The sequence below is a fragment of the Ooceraea biroi genome, chromosome 3, assembly GCF_003672135.1.
Source record: "Ooceraea biroi isolate clonal line C1 chromosome 3, Obir_v5.4, whole genome shotgun sequence".
NCBI classification, from domain to species: Eukaryota; Metazoa; Arthropoda; class Insecta; order Hymenoptera; family Formicidae; genus Ooceraea; species Ooceraea biroi.
In genome coordinates, this window is record NC_039508.1 from 13,468,542 (window position 1) to 13,486,211 (window position 17,670).

At 46.0% G+C, this 17,670-nt stretch overlaps 1 protein-coding gene across 2 annotated transcripts in view; it reads right to left on the minus strand.

Moving 5' to 3' along the window:
• The window catches only part of LOC105278719 (Fanconi anemia group J protein homolog), a 41,902-nt gene extending 29,449 nt beyond the window's left edge, over window positions 1-12,453 (minus strand). For both annotated transcript variants that reach the window (XM_011338020.3, XM_011338019.3), the window contains exons 1-3: window positions 12,093-12,453; window positions 11,283-11,901; window positions 11,085-11,196 (exon numbers count right to left, since the gene is read on the minus strand). In XM_011338020.3, coding sequence (XP_011336322.1) covers window positions 11,085-11,196; window positions 11,283-11,901; window positions 12,093-12,184 — 823 coding nt within the window. In that variant the 5' untranslated portion in view covers window positions 12,185-12,453. The remainder of the gene's footprint in view (window positions 1-11,084; window positions 11,197-11,282; window positions 11,902-12,092) is intronic.
• Between the last annotated feature and the right edge of the window lie 5,217 nt (window positions 12,454-17,670).

Below are 17,670 nucleotides of genomic sequence, written 5' to 3' on the forward strand. Positions count from 1 at the left end.
TTCGAGAAGCACAACTGCGACAGGTTGCGACCGTGAAAGCAGCGAATTACAGAAACTCACTATGATTGCGCTTTACATCCTTCTACCTGATGCGTCGCTAATTATTTAATACAATAAATTGAGCGCGAAATTGACTCGCTCTGAATCACTGACAAAAGGCGACGCACCGTGGCGTCATTGTATTGAGAACTCGTAATCGGTATTAACAATTCCTAAAATCGACCTGTATAAAAGAGTTAGAGACGCCGATCCGCGCGATCACATCCGCATATCCGATACGTGGCACGACCTGCGTTTCGATAGAGAGAATTTGCTCCGACTTGCAAGATCGATACCGGATGCTCGCGGTAAATTCTCCTCTCCCGTCTACGTCGCCGGAGCGCGCGTTTCTCCCGCATTGGCTACTTCCCCTCACCTAAAAAATCCATCACCACCCACGGCGGAAGCTGATCGCCTCGACGTGACATAGAGCGGCGGCCGGACGAGACATGGAGAGGAAAAGGGAAAGAAAGAGAGAGAGAGAGAGAGAAAGAGGAAAGGAGACAGACAGAAAGAGAGGCCGTAGAGAGCGGGTGGAGCGGAGCCGAGGAGAATGGAAGATAGTCGGGAGGAAGAGGGCGAGGGAGAGAGGAAAGCCGTACGACGTACTGGTGGTCTCATTAAACGCAGCCTCGTATAACGCGACTACGTAATGAGAATCGGTTAATTAGAGCCGCGACGCGGGGCGGTTTCGTCTGGTACACACAGAGCGCATCACCCGTGTGCACACATTCGCATTACGTTCCCGTGTGGTGGAAAGGGGGAGAATATGCGCGCATAAAGTGTCAGAGAACGAAGAACCGTCGAAGGGCGAAAAGAGGAGTCGTCGGCGAACGCCAACGAGAAGGTAATGCGAGGAGCGAGAACGATTAAAAAAAGCAGCTACGTCGTAATTGGGGAACGATGTCGTTTTTTACCGTGTTTATTGTATTGTTGTTATATCTGCGCCTGAAGCGGTACTGAAGTCGTTAGTCCACGAATGTGAACACGAGCGAGCCTTGAAAATTGGACTTGTTCTTACATTCCCGAGAGAAACATTTTTGTATGTCTGTTACCGTAAGTGCGATATTTCTAAAGATATGCGACGCGGAAACGTTGCTCCCAGCATTAACAAACTTTCGGAAAATACAAACTAAATTAAACTTTTTTCTTAATTAATAAAATATTTCATCTTTTACAGATACTTTAGCCACATCCATCTTTATCGCAATTCATCGCAAAAATGCGATGAATACTTCAACGATGAATAGGTACCAATTCGGTGCAGCCATGAGATAACAGGGAACGCGATAAGCATCGCAAATTTTTCGTTCTGGTCGTCGTCCTCGTCGTCGTCATCATGGTTGCCGATAAAATGCCCTGAAATGCACTGAAGAGCGCATTGACGCGGATTCCCGGCATTGTTTTCCACGTCGAGAATATCACGGAGGACCCATCGATGGAAGCCACGGAAACCCACGCCCGTTTTACTCCGCGCTCACCTCCTTTCGTGCTCGCTCGCTTCCAGGCACATTTTTAATTTCGCATTGTCGTCAACGTCAGCGTCGTCGTCGTCTTCATTGTCGTGGTACCTCCTTCTGCGAGAGCGCACCCGCCCACAGCGAGAAGTCGCATCGGTTCCCCTCTCGTGCTTGCGCCCCTATCTTCGACGTTGCATTACGAACATTTCTGGCATATAATGAACGAAGATGACGGTATCACAACCGCGTCCTGCGAGCCTGTCGTCGCTGTCATTTTGCGTCTCTTCTCCATCTCCAATTTCTCGTCCGGTCGTTGGATGGTTTAAATATTCGATGGGATAATTACGAAGTAATTCGAGATACTTGGGAGTGTTCTATGTTACTTCGCAGGCTTCCCGTTTGCCAAGGAGTTCTATTTTCCTTCGACTTTGATTATTCATATTTGTGCAATAAGAGCAACGCACATAAGCAATTAGACATGTAAGTAATTTTAAACGATAGAAGATTGGCGCAGTTACGCGTGCTAATGTGTGTTTTATATTTCTTAATCCGTTGTGGATTTTACATGAGTAATGAACATACGCTTCCTTTTGTTAATTTCATCGACTATGGAAATCTATACGATACATTCATTGTATCGATACGTAGAACTGCTTGGAAACTCTTTGACGAGCAAGAGCTTCCTTTGATGATGAATATCATCACTCTTTGATGAATAAAAAAGATAAAAAAACGGCAGATGTTTTTGAAGACGCAGCCAGCGGTAGCGCGATAATGAATTCTGCACGACGAGTGGAAGAAAATGTAAAGACAGAAGAAATACAAAAGCGAGAAGAAAGAGGAGCACTGTCATTCAGGCATAAGCGATATTCATTATTCTACCTTCCTAAATAACGTTACCTGCGAGCCTGCGAATAGAACTTGCATAGGAACTTGCTTGCACCGCGTTTCGCTCTCAAAATAGCGAATAACCATAAAGAAGAATTAAATCGTGAGTTCAGTTCTTCGTTAAACTACCATATTATATATCAATTTACAAAAATCGAGAGAGCAATCTGCATGGTGACAAAAAAGGCAAAAGTCTCGATGTCGTAATTATATGTTAATTAAATTTTACGCGTGATTATTTTGTTTGTTCCATAACGTCTCCTTTTTTTCAAGCCACCCGGTATGTCGGGTTCATGTCTCAGCTAGCTCGCACCCCAGGCACCTCGAGCGTTCGTTCGCAGATGGCGCCACGAAGTCCATCGGCACCCTGGCAGTATCAATCGCGGATCGTCGCCTCTCTTTCGCAATTAATTGCATACCGGATGGATCGATTTTACTTTGCAAAGGCGCACGAGTGTGGGAAACAGAGGCTCGATTATTCCGTGGAAGTCTGCGGTAACAACAGCAACAATCGAGAGAAGAGCCTACGGGCTCAGTGTCCGCGCGCGCGCAGGCGGCCGCCGCGATTGGCGGCGTTTGTAACGACCAATTAAGAGAATTAAGAGTCATTAATTAGCATTCACTTCCTTCCCGGCTCGCTGACGCGCGCGCAACGAGGAATTCTTTGCGCTGTGGGCGCATTATTGGCTGAATGCCTTCCCGGTACTCGTTTAAGCCGAGACCGATTCGAACACCGCCTTCGGACTTCCGCTTCAGGCTTCAATAAATCCGACCTTTTTGCCTAAACGCTCGCCGAGAATACTCTCACCTCGTTTATATGTGATTTTATGCGTCGGTTAGCTCGCCGGTGGTGAAAAAAAAACCCGTTCCGGCGCGGGCGGAGACCGTGTGAACCAGAATTCCCGCGAAATTAACGTTGAGAGTCGGTCGATTTAATTTTGCCGAGAGTTGCATAAAACATATGAAAAGAGAGAGAGAAAGAAAGAGAGAGAAAAGTGCCGGTTGACAGTAAATGAGAATATTCTTTATCAAATTTATCAAGAGCGAGTAATTTCACACATTGTTCTTTTTAACCAAATACAAAAGTTACGTAAGATTCATCCCCATGCAATCAGCATCAAAAGGGATACTTCACACAATTTCGTATTCATCTTTTTCTCCAAAATATTCGCTGAAAGTTTGTCTTATAAATATGGATTGCATCACGAAAATTTCTTAACGACGTATCTCCACTCTGCAAAGATTTTAGTTACGGTTAACAGTACTCATACGTTACGTTCACGAATTGCGCCACCGCGACGGTGCTCTACTGCAGAACCGCTATCGCGCATAATATTTCGAAAAATACGTTATTAGCACAACGGCAAGAGATTATCGTCGCATCCGCTGATAAATGTTACGCACACTCGGCCGCGCGATTCCATACGCCGCAAGGAGGAGCAAGAGGAGATGGCGGAGGGGTGCAAGACGGAGGACACGATCGCGTAATCTACGTATGCAGGAATAAAGAGGGGCAGGAGAAAAGAAAGAACGAGCGAGTGAGACGGAGAGGCAGAAAGGGGAAGGGAAAACACGCGTGGTGCGACAGAGACTAGAGGGGGATGAAGAGAGAACGGGAGGAGGGCGGCATCCTTTGATCTCGCACGCACACACGAGCCGCGCGGGGCAAAAAGGACACGCGCATATCTTCCGCAAAAAGACCCATACATATTCATGATCGGCACACGCACGAGCGCGCGCATGCACGCACGTATACAGACGGCTTTTGTTTAACGCCGTGCGCACGCATATTGTGCGTATGCACGCCATGAATTTGTATACCCGGGCTAGAGAAGTGCGCGCCGCGTAGAATGTGCGGGAGAAGTTTCCGCACTTAACTAAGCGTTCGAGAGTGCTCTTCCCTCCCCGCCGCAGTTCCACCTACATACGTTTCCATCCACCCTCACATTCATTCTCCGTGCGTGCGCGTGTGCGTTCGCGCGACTACGAAAGGGGATGGCATCGATAACGAAGGTAGAAGCCAATGGATGTGATACCGGATATTGAAATTATACACGTACCACCGATAGTGCGCACAGATTTGCGCACTTATTTAATATGATACTAACACAACGGTAAAACAGTTACAAGGAATAAATACCGTAATATATGCAGGATATATGAATAAAATATTGTAAAACTTTTATACAGGCTACAAAAAGAAATATTTCTTTGATACCCAAAGAGTGCATGATGATTAATCATCATCCTTCTTATTTTTCCACTATCTTCTTATCTTTCCATCTTACATTATAAAAATTTCTTATTACTAACTTTATTCAACTAAAGATATTTTATTCGTATATCGAAGAAAAAACGAAAAATGCACTGGCCGAATTTTGTTTCAAGAGACGAGGACAGCGAGAATTGCGAAGTACGTTGGCGTCGATTGGCGAAACGGCGGCGGGCGATTCTCGTCACGCCCGGGGGCGCCTGGCGCCCGCGATTTACCTGCGAGAAACATTTCCGCCCCAACGAAAAGCGCCCGGCCGGGGCCCTACACGATCGATTCCACGTGAATTACATCGGAGAATGCGCGGTCGTATTCGTCGAACGAGTGTGTTTCGCCGATTCGCGCTCGCTTCGAATTCTCCACCGCTAAGAGATCGAGGTAATTTATTTCTTTACGTTTTATTCGTTTTCTAATAAACACCAATTATGTCATTGACAAACACCGTCAATGAAACATATTTAAAAATTATCTAACCCTAAAGTAGGGTATGAATTTATGAGAAAAGGAAACATTAATATTTAATACATTAAGAAGAGGAAAGAAAAAATACAGCGGTGTCTGGGAACCGAGTCAAGAAATGTTTTTGCCGGCCTGCTCGATTTGCACACCGGAAAATTGAATAAGCGGACAAAGTCCTGGAAGCCAAGAATCGAAGACTGTCCATCCTGCAGTTGGAATATCCAGAATCGTTAGCGGGATCCTGGAAATCCTGAAAGGGACGATTCCAGAACGCCGGGCGGTCTTGTCCAGCATGTGGAATTATGTAAGATCGTGGGGGTCGTCTGGAATTCGCAAGGGCGGCGCTTTTTGAATCGCGGATCCTTTCTCGGAAGCGGGAGGATCATGTCGTCGCTCCTATTCGTGTCGTCGCTATCCACCGACCGATCGACCGACCGTGCAATCGCGACTATTCAATCGCAAACTCTTCCCTCCGCGGTAATAATTTAACATTTCATGCAATCAAATATATATCACGTAATCGACTAGCGATATTAATGATATTTAACCTTTTCTGTTTCGAATTAAACTAAACGCGAAAGTCTGAAATGTTTTTCTACATTTGAATTCAATCAGGCGTGTAAGTGTAAGATACCGTCTGTACGCTATGCTTTAATGGAATTAATTACCACTATCGCTGGGCGATATTATATATTCCGTTGCTGATTTTCATCACGAAGTGCGTTCGTGAGATGCCGAGCAAACTCAAGAGCGGTAACGATTTTCCTGAATCTCATCGGTCGGCAGCTGCACAAAGATCGCAAGATGTAGCCGGAAGCAACCGCGAAAACGCTGTCGCCGCGATGGAAGCGCGCGGGATATGAAGGAGATGGCACGAGCGAAGGAAGAAGCAGGACCGATGTATAAAAGAAGCGCGGGGAGGCAGAGGAACGCCGTGGACCACCCGAGAGAGAAGTTCAGGACTGGTTGGGAACCGGTGGCGCACGCCGTACCTTTGGGGGGTCCCTTATCTTATTTGCTCACCCGGGACCATCCGGAATCGGCGGAGCCTGTCCGCGGACTCTTCGCAAGAGCTCCGCGGCGTCCCGTTATCGACGGACAGTCTGCGTTCGTGCACACGGTCGATCCTAGATGCATCCGCACTCCTCAAAATCGGAGTTTCATGACACCCTTCGTGACACTTCGACCTCCGAGCGTCGATCAACCGACAATCGAACGACATGGGCATTCCTTATTCGTGAATGACGAAACCGCTTCCCACGTGCGAGTTCTTCTGCACGCGGTCGCGGAGCATAGTCCGCAAGTAATTAGGGCTCATTAGCCACGAAATCAATTCCGCCGCGGGTTTATTATCGCTCGCGGATAGTCGGATTGCCCGAATATTTTACGGCTGGTCGAGTATCTTCGCCACACTGGCGCTTCCGATAATCCCGTTGTCCCGGAATTCGAGGCCGAGTGCATAGTCGTCGAAGGAGCACGGAGAGAAGGACCGGCGGAGGGATAAAAAGGACGCGGGGCACAGGGGGAGAGAGATTCTCACTGTGAGAAGAGTATACGTGTGCACGGGAGACGTGAGATCCGTTGGACCCGCATGCGGACCTTATTGTATCCCGAAAGGGCATACACAGTAGGTACCTTAATGTCGGCACGGATGAAAGCGTGGGCCCTCCTTTGTCTTTCGCTCGCGAAGCTGCGGCGCAGCAAGTAGCGTGCTCTGCGGGTAGCCCTGCGCCATTCCGGGACTACCGTTCCAGGTTTCTATCTCTCCCGCTTCTTCGGTCCTTCCTGCTCTCGCGGAGTCGCGGAGAAAACGTATGAAGGAACGAACGCATCGGGTAACTTCGATATTTCTAGAGTGAAACTCGCCAAGACTCGCCACGAGTACGAGGCGTCATTTATTTAACGCGCTGACGGACATACGGGAGATACGGGTCTCGAGGAAGAAACGTCCACAAAGAGTAACTTCGTGTCGCGGTAAAAATACCTGTACAGCCGTCGACCATCGTCCACTAATTACAGCGAAATTTATGACAGCCGTTTATGGTAATTTTGTGATTAAGCAAATTTTATATTAGGCCGATCAAATGCTCCGATACGCGATACCGCAACCGCTCCTTCCTTTAAAAACCACCCAGGCACGATCGGCGTGCTCCTTCTGGGAAGAGTCTTCGGCGATGGTACCACGGTTGGTACCTCCGGCACAAAAGGCGGATCCCCGGCGGATTATTAATGTCAAGACGTCACCGGGCACGTAGCTGCATATTCCGTGGAGTTGCATGCTGAGGCGCAAAGACGATTCGCGGCGACGACGGCGGCGACGACGACGACGACGACAGGCTGCCACGAGGACACAATATATAATTCCGCGTTCGCCGATAATTATTATGACTTCCCAAGTTTCCTGCCGCACAATGGGTCTCGTCGCTGCTGGTTATTTCGAACTTATCCCTTCTGCGGCCTCCCCGCCGGTCTCCCGGCCACAGGCGAACCTGTCTCCGCGTTGTCGACGTCTTCTGCTAGTAATAAAGTGACATTAGCCGGCATGCGATTCCGCGATAAATTTTCGAAATTTATTCGTCCGGCCCTCTCGATGCCACCCCATCCTACCACCGCAGCGCATCACGCTCCCCCTTTCTGCGAACGATTTAAGTTTTTCGAATTCTCCGGTAAATGTTGCGTCAAGCTAATGGTTGGCATGTTGAACAGCGGCCTCGTGAGTCGTATCCGACTCGCTAACCAAGTCTGAGACTGACTGAATGAGACCACAAGTCTCGCATTTCGCTTCTATCAACACCTTGTCGATCGAGACTACCGATATCGAGAAACGACGAAATACTTTTGCTCACATTCAGTCGTTTCCAAGTGAACCACTTTTTTCAGAGAAGGATAATGTCGAGTCCATACGTTAGCGATGACGGAAGTATCGATTGAACCGCGACGGAAAATTTTCAACTTCCTTTCGAGGGCCTAATTTATGTGACTCTCCAACCAGCAACTGGCTAAGTTTACAGTTTGGCGGCTAGCAGTACCACTCGACCTCCGGCGGAGCGTGACAGCGCCAGATTTAAAGCATAAAGCAAATTATAACTGGGAAAAGCAGGATGTCGTGCAAAGCGGCACACCTACGCACGTGTTCCGGCCACACAACGAAAATCGGTATCATGACTAATCCCCATCGAGTCACTCCATTCTGATTTGCCTAATTAGGACGCGCGGCGACCTAAAATCATATTCTAAATAATAGATTATCCGCACGGTATTTTGTTAAAAATATTTTTTTATGATCACATTTACGATATGTAAACTGTAATTTTTAGTTCAACGTTTCTTTAGGAATAGTGTGGAAAAATTCTTATATTGTTATTATATGCAAGTCACACATAAATTTTAGATATATTTTCTTATTAAAAATCATTGAAAATAAAAATCTTTCTGTACTTTTTATATTTTTCCTGCTTGTGATTGATTGCGTATTTATTCTCGGAAACGAATTCCTCTTTACCCTTTCGTGAATGCAAAAACTTTGATAATTGTCGGTTTGCAACGCAACGTCGCGACGATCAGTATGAACACCCGGAAAGGACCCATCCGTAATTCCGGAAGGCGACGACGTTTCGTGTTGTCCTCTCCGGTATGTTTCTAAAGACGTCCTGTCTGTCGTACGTCGTTCTGGCACAGGCAGCGGATCCAACGTCGCTCACGCAAATTTGACGTTAACATCGCGAAACATTTAATTCGCCCCTCGTGCAACTCGAAATGGCACGCGATCGTCGAATACCCATGGCATTTCAGCCTCATTGTCGCGATGCGCACTTCGGCCAACGTTAAATTGATTCAAACATTATTTGTTGAAATATCAGAACATCAATATTATTTAATATATAAAACCGTACGATATTTACGCAAAATCGAATAGTTTTCTTTTGCAAAATGGCATCCTGCAAAACACTCCAATTATTCTAATCAAAAAGTGGTTTATTCCGGTGACCAATAAACGTCACCCTCATGTTGCATTACGCGACGTCAATTGTCCCTCGATCGGTTCGCCACGGTTTCCCAGCAGAATATTAAGATGGCATCATACGATAAAGCACCCCACCGAGTTTGCGAGCGATTCGGGCTAATTCAACTGCTCTTTCGGGGAGAACACGGAAGGCTATAGCCACGGAACGTGTCTCCGTTGAAACATTCTGACAGGGTAAGCAGAGTCATCGATCGTTGATGGGTGATAGATGTATCGCGAACGACAATACGTCTTTCGGATAAGACATCGCTAAAACCACGAAAATCACAGCCCGACGAAAAAGCCAGATGACTCCCTCAAATTTACGATCACAAATTATAGAGATTATAATAAATAAGGAGCGCAAAATGAAAATTCGTGTACAAATTCACACGCGGCAAAACTTCTTTACATAAAACAGGATTTAAAAATATTTGTAGTGTATAGCGTGTAAGTCCTAAACGGTATCGTCAAGATTTTGTCATTGAAAATAAAAAATGTGCATTAGACGCGACGTTAACTTATATTTTCGTCACATTATTCTAACGAAAAGATATTATCTTCGGCCGTCTCCCCGTTTTTCGTCGACTGGTACGAGCGAGGACGGAATGAGACGCCTCGCATTGCGATGGCAAATCTAATTGTTTAGGAATTGCACGAATCGCGAACAATTAGCTGCATGCACGCGTGCAAAGCCGAAGTTACTGGCGACTGCGGGTCGTAACAGTTATAATGACGGTGCATAAACGGTTGAATAATTTAAATTAATATCATGGCCAAGAAACGGCTAACGATCAGAATGGCTTTCTCGCCGAGGAAACGGCGATCCGCGCCTTCTTGCCGCATGTTGCGAGATATTCCCGAAGCCACCAGCAGCCTGGTACACCGCGACGTTTACGTATGTGTGAGAATTGATCGCGCGATATTTACGATTCGTGGGCGGCCGCGTTAATGCTGCGCTTTAATTGCCCTTTCATTGAAAAAAAACGCTTAAATTAACGTCTGCGAAATGTGATGTTTGATTTCGCTCGCATTAACGATTGAATGCAAAATGTCAATGGATAAATTTACCATTTAAAACAAGAATGCGCTTTCTTGCATGTATACGCAGTCTCGTTTACGGGAAATTTCTCGGAAGAATTTCCACGTGTTCTCTTAGAATATTAAGGTAACAGTAATATCAATATTTTAAAACCGCGACGAATCAGCCGACGATTCGGCAAACATGACAAACGTCTGATCAGTGTCACGTGTCACGAAGACACGCGTTGAGAAATTATCCAGAAGACCTGCAAAGTTCTGACGGGGATAGGTAGAACGTCAGCGAACTCCGGGGAAACTTTAATAAGGACGATGCTCGACCGCGAGACGGAGGAGACAAGCGCGACGGGTGAATAAGGCGCACGGTCTTTCTAATTTCCAAAATTCGCACGACAGTCAAAAATCTGATGGACGCGCGACGAGGAGAGCAGAGTCGCCGGCGCGAGCGTGTACGCGCGTAAAGTAGGCAAGACAAAAGTTGCTAGAGCGGTTGACGTTAACGACCGGCTGTCACGAGACACGGCACGACGACGACGACGACGAAACGAGATTTTCGCGAGGCTCCGCGATAAATCTTAGGGGCAGACATAATCGCGGCGCAGAAAGCGCTGCATGAACACGATCGGTAGGGAATTAATGAATATCATATGATGGATCGCACGAGGGCATGCACCATTCAGCCCCGGACGCGCGCGCAGATCCTTTTCGTTAACGTTATTCGGCGTATTAATTGGCTGCCCGCGGATTATCATACGATCGTTTAATCACGAAACACGATAATCTCGTTAATGGCTGGAGAATCACGTCGACATCTTGATGGCGCGACGAGCACACAAAGGGCAGTGAAATTTTTATGCTTAATTTTCTTGTAAAATTACACACCTAACGTATAATGTAATGTATACGTATGTCACGGACTCACCGCTGTAATAATCCTGCCACGCCAGGGCACCACAGAGGAGCGCCAGGGTCTTACCGCTTCCAGTCGGACTCTCCAAGAGACAGTTTTGCTTCTTCTTACATCCTAGAATGATCTGCAAATATGCCGTTTCGAATATAATTAGCAAACTTGTTATGGAAAGGTAACAGACAGAATCAACTACACAATTGTAATGCTTACACTGTTCACAATTCCAATCTGGGATATGTATGGGTCAACGGGAAACTTGACTTTAATTCCACCAATCATTTTTTCATACTGTATCGTGACCTGAGGTGGCGAAGCTTCCTCCTCAAAGTCTTCTAAGTTTATGTCACTTAAGCTTGAATCATCCATTAGCTTTTGTTTTTTGATACGTGCCTCTTCAGGCTGCTCATTAAATCTTGAGCTATGCGGAGTGTTGTCTTCGAGGAAAAGACTGTTTTGGAACCATTTATTAGTGAAGCTCGTTTTGTTCCAACTAAACATTGACTGGCTTCTATTAGAGATCTTTTTATTAGGAAGCTCATTAGTTACAACGTCTTCATCATTGCTCGTATCATCTGACAAATCAGGCATTTGCTGCTGCTGCGAGGTACTTGCCGTACAAGCTTCCAAGTTAGGAACGCGTATTGTGTCACTGGAAACATCAGTCGTTCTGCTTGTTATGCTTGAATGCTTTTCTTGTTGTACGTTCACTCGTGGATTTGGCAATGAATCGAAGCTGTCGTCATCCGATATATCCACAGTTTCATCCACAGTTGTAGTATGTGCAGCATTGTGGCGAACCCTGTTTAATGATAACCTGGATCTCTTCATGCTGAAAAAAAACCCAAGGACGATTGAATAAATGAATAAAACTTGGGCATTTTTATTAACATGAATCGTAAGAACGCAAAATATCGTCGAATCGATAAATCTTAGCGTTGATGAAGAGAAATGCATGCCGACTGTCACCTGTGTCCAAAAGCTAACCTACAAAACGCTCGTACGATGCAGGTCACTGCTTACCTTGGAGCATCAAGCCACTCGTCAATCTTGACTTTAATCAACGTGCAAATAAATGATCCTATCACAGCAACGATGATATAAATCACAATCATCGATCAGTATCCGTAGAATGCAACATGTACGATCTCGTTATGCCATGTGGGTGCAGATACTTTTCTCGTTCTTTCTCCACTTAACCTCGCAACGACGCGCTCATCTCTTCACGCTAAATTGTCGACAGCGATCTCTTGGTATCTTCGGCGTGACTTACTCTCGTGCATACGTAAATGTTTGCGTGAATTACGCTTTCGTACGTAAATGTTCGTTCCTCTCGAAAATTATACCGCGAACTACGAAACAGTATAGGCGCGCGAGGTCACGTGACTCGTGACGTTGCCGGCATGTGTCTATTTTGATTACACTTTAAATATTTATATGGCTCTTAATTTATATGTGTTTAAATCTGAGACAAGAAATCGATTCAACAAGATTGCCGATGCGTTTGCTGCGTGCGTTTATCTTTTTCTCGATGCGCATCGCTTTCTTCAAGAAGTCAATTGATTCTTTGTGCGGTTTAAAATCCAAGTGCGAACCAATCACAGCGCTCGTACGCGCTACGTAGGTCAGTGTGCGCACAATAAAGCGAGGCGGAGAAAGCGGGTTTGAAAGGGGCGCGTAGTTTTCATTTTTCAGAGTATTTTTAATTCGTGTTTCTTAAAGTGTCGCGCGTGCTGCAAGTGTTGTGCTTCTTCGGCACCCGGGATCACTGGATGCGCAATCGGGAAAGCTGCGGAGGGGCCAAGATGCGAAATCGCAGCGAGCAGCGAGGCGGTGAGTACTGCTGTACTCGTCACTCTTATTGTTAGCCCCTTTTCTTTGTCATAAGCAGTGTAAGATTAATATAAGGGACCAGAGTGAGTCCGGCGTGACAATTAGTTTACTTTTATCCGGGACATAAGCCATGCACGTGCATGTACGCGCGATGCTGCGTAAATGCGAAAGAAAAATAAGAAAGCATCCCATTTCGGAATCGTCTCTCGATATCTGCGCGCGCGAGGCGTCCGAAGTCGCGGGATCTTCATTACGGTGTGATAATACTACATAGAGTAAACAGAGTCTCCCTCGACGGAAACATTTTAAACCAGAACCATCTGGATTCGTCAAACTTCTCAGACTTCTCGAGGTTCGCGTCGCGAGAGCGGCGGCTCTCAAAAAGGGCCGCGCCAGAAATCAGAACTCACGCTCACGGCAGGCGCGGATGCGCGCGGAATAAAGAAGGCCGGGTCCGGGTTCCGCCCTCGACGTGGATCCGCTTTATCAAATTATATCCGAAATTCCCACGCACCGCGCGCGCAGCTCGGACGCAGCTCGTGCGCGGACCGCGTGCACGCCAGGAGCGTAAACGGAGTATCAGGGCTCCGTCACGTACGCCGGTCATGAAATTGCCCGCTCGCAGCTCACTTTCAGCTCACGTGCCGCCGTACCGAACAATCCCGCCGACTCTCTTCTTGCACTTTCACACGGTTATGATGGATATCTTAATCGCGATCGCGGTGTAGAGTAGCGACATTCGTCGAGGATCAAGAAGCGCAGCGTCCTCGACGAGAACATCCTCTTCGTCGCTAATGACCGCGCGAAGATACCTCGAGATACTTTTCTCACGTTCTCGAACGCGAACTATGTTACGCGTACCATGTGAACAAAATAACGCTAGATATACAGGGTGAGGCACCTAAAACAGGCCATCTGAATATCTCGGCTGTTATTGGTGATAGAAAAAAATGTGTCAGACCAAGCTTGCGTGGTTTCGAGGGACACATAATTTGTTCTAAATAGTTTTTTATTGGGTGGACGCGTAGAGGTCATATGAAGGTCAACTTCGTTTTTTTAAATGGTATATGTTTTTTTACGTACCATCTAGTAGAGCGTTTGAAGATGCGCACATTGATCTACGGGTCAAAATCATTCAAGGTCACTGAAGGCCAACTGCAAGGGAAAATAATTTACTTTATATTGCCTAGAGTTCTCTGCTATTAAAAATACTGTAAACTCAGAAATGAAAAAGTTCTAGCCCTTAGAAATTTTTTCTTTTTCCGCGAAGTTCTGAGTTGTTGTTATCATTACTTTGTATATTGCCTAGAGTTCTCTGCTATTGAAAATACCGTAAATTCAGAAATGAAAAAGTTGTAGCACTTAGAAATTTTAGCCTTCAGTGACCTTGAATGATTTTGACCCGTAGATCAATATGCGCATCTTCAAACGCTCTACTAGATGGTACGTAAAAAAACATATCATACCATTTAAAAAAAACGAAGTTGACCTTATGACCTCTACGCATCCACCTAATAAAAAACTATTTAGAACAAATTATGTGTCCCTCGAAACCATGCAAGTTTGCTCTGACACATTTTTTTCTATCACCAATAACAGCCGAGATATTCAGGTGGCCTGTTTTAGATGCCTCACCCTGTATGTATAAATTATTATTACAAGTTACTATTACTGCTATTACAAGAAATGAGTATGTTTGACGTACTGCGTTTTGTTGTCTCGTTGTCTGGATTCTTAGGCGAAGAAGGTTCGCGCTCGCTCCGAGAATTTATGCGCTGGACCGTGAGTTATGCACACTTGTCAGTGTGATACCCATAAAATACGCCGAAGGGTTCGCCGAGTTATTACGGCGAAACGCAGCAAATTGCGTGTAACACCCTTCGTCTCAATCAGACGATGCTGAATTTAATTTTCGACGCTAACAGCCGGATCGATCGATCCTCCCTTGCATTCATTCGTGTATCTGTGTGTGTATTATACTTTCTTAATACTTTTTTACCTAGACACAAATCAAACAGCAATTAATACATATCTTGTGTCGCTACCTTTCGCTACTTTCATACATAATTTCTCATAATCAACTTGCAAATAATCTTTCTGCCGTGGATGATAAATACACAAAAAATAGTTGCACACTCACGTTGTGAGAGCAATTCCATTAATGCGGTATATCAATACAGCACACAAAGACATGGATTCAGCATTGTCGCCGTGGATGAACATAAATACTTTCCGCGGGAAAACGCTGCCAAAATATTTTCAACCGGGTGGGAAGGCAACCCTAATCCATACGAAAGTAAGCACGCTAAAGTAAGGGAGACTACGGCAGAACCAGGGTACACGTGCACTCCGCGTCCATCCTGCGTATCCGGGCGGGGGAGAATCTCGTATCTCGACTTCATATTTCGTGGTCACCCCGTGTAAATCCATGACAGTGGGCCGCGTCTCTGACCGCGGATCACAGCACGGCATGGCACGGCGAAAGAGAAAGGGAAAAATATGAAATATAAATAAAACATATTCTTACCGGCGGCAAGTGCAATAAAAATGCGGGGAGATCAAGAGGGATGCCCGAGGAATACGAAATGGGGTCTCTTCCTCCCCGGAATCTCCCGTCCGCTCGCTCCTTTTCGCTCGGACCCGTCCTTCTCGCCGTCTGTCCCTTCGTCCTTTCTGCCCGCTTCCTTCGCCCCCTCCTTTCCCGGTTGCCCACGTCCATATTCGTAGCTGCACGACCGTGAAGCCGCGGAGCAGCGGTGATTGCTGGACAGAAGCTGAAATATGCCCTTATTTCGGGACGGACCGCTTCCCTGTATTTACGATGGCACAATGGGCCCATCTTTCATCCGCGGCGCGGCTCCCGTGCCGACGTTTCATCCCCCGCGCCCGTCGCCGTGGCTCCCGCCGTTCTTTCGGGGACACTTTTCGTAATGCGCATAATTTGTCCTCGCCATAGCGCCAGCTCAAATTTGTGGAAGGCATCCGTCATGGTCGGCATGGACGCAAAACTGCTGCGATATCGTGTATCACAATCTAAAAGACTGTCTTTTCTGTGAACTCTCTCGGATGTTTAGTATAAATCTTTTAACATTATCCGAGAGACCTTCGTACTTTGAGTACTTTGAGCATTCTATCTGATTTGGAGAAGCGATCTAAGAAATTATCAATAAGCAAGGACCATGAATTTTCGTTGTAATATTTCAAGGAAAAATTGCATATACATATAGAAAAAAAGTCTTCAAAACAATTTAGATTGTATAATATTTCTGTTAGCCGGATTCAGAAATAATTTTTCTCTCTCGCGAGAACCAGCTTTCTTAAGTTTTCAGCGAATCTCGGCGGAAACCACGAAGATAATTTCGCTTCGGAAAGTATGTTGTTGAAATACGTGAGCGTTGACGATGCACTTTCTGTCGCGATGACGGTGCACCCGCCGACACGGACGCGCGTAATCGCACACGAACGCCGTGGGGTACGGCAAACAAGACAATAAACCGAATAAACGGCTGTCCGAACTTAATTAAGGAGTGGCGGCTGCATCCACGCGAATCGCGTTGTCATTTCTTTGCCGGGCTTTATCGGCGGGTGCTTATCTATCGGTGGCGTGATAAGATAAGACGAGCTACCCGAAGGGAGTTGGGATAGTCATCTCTTGGACGAGCACCAAACTTCTGCAATCCCACGTTTTCCGCGGGGTTGGACGAACCGTGCGTAGCGATGGGACGAAACCGATATCTCTCACCCGATTACGCGGAACTCGTATACTTTATGTCATTATGTATGGGGGTTGATTTGTTGCACGTTTCCATAATCCTGACGCAATCTTATCTCCGTAAATTATGTATTTTAATCTTGCATCATTCTTTTCTCTCTGTTAATCTGGAATGGCTTAAAGATTCTGCATATATTGAAAGAGACATTTCTTGAAGACACATTAAAGAACGCACGTGATATCAGATGTAAAGCATACCATTTTTATTAGTTCTTGTACAACTGTGACGCAAGCGTCTGTATCTTTTGCGAGACTATCGAGCCCATCGCTAGTTATACCGCTTCGTCCACTCCTAGAGTAGTAACTCTTCCACTTTCCATGCTCCGTTCAAGCTCTAGTCGCTTCTCTGTCCATCTCTCTGTCTGCCTCCCGCCGCCTCTCCGAGCTCGCTCGCTATTTCTCTTTCTTCACTCTCTTGCCTTGTCCACCATCCGAATCGGGTGAAAATAGACGCTAGAAGGGCGGCGGAGATGGAAGAGGGGAGAAGGAAGAGGGTCAAATTGAGTGCGCCCGTGTCCAGGAACAAGACCGAAACTAAAATAAAAGAATCATGCTGGCTGGGGCATGGCGACGACGAAACTGTCCGCTCGCGCTCGGGGATGGCGAGGATATTTTGTCCGGAGCGCCGGGGACGTGGTTCCGCGGATTCGAATCATCCAAAGATGACTTCGAGTCCCGACGACTTGACTCCTTCCTCCTCTGTTATGTTCCAAGATTTTATTGCTCATATTCGTGGTGTTTGCTGGAAATTCAAATTTATGAGTAGAAATTATTTTTCAGCACTTTCGAAATAACAAATTTAATTTTAAGACATGTAATATAAGTTATGATATATCAATTACTAAGGGATATGATGTATCTTTTGCCTTTAAAATACAAGAAATATTTTTTTTAATCGAATAAAGTGAACAATATTTAAAATTGATTAAAATTATTTACGAAAATTTTTTGTTTTTGGAAAAGTGAGATACTGACACATGCAACTCTCTAGCAAGC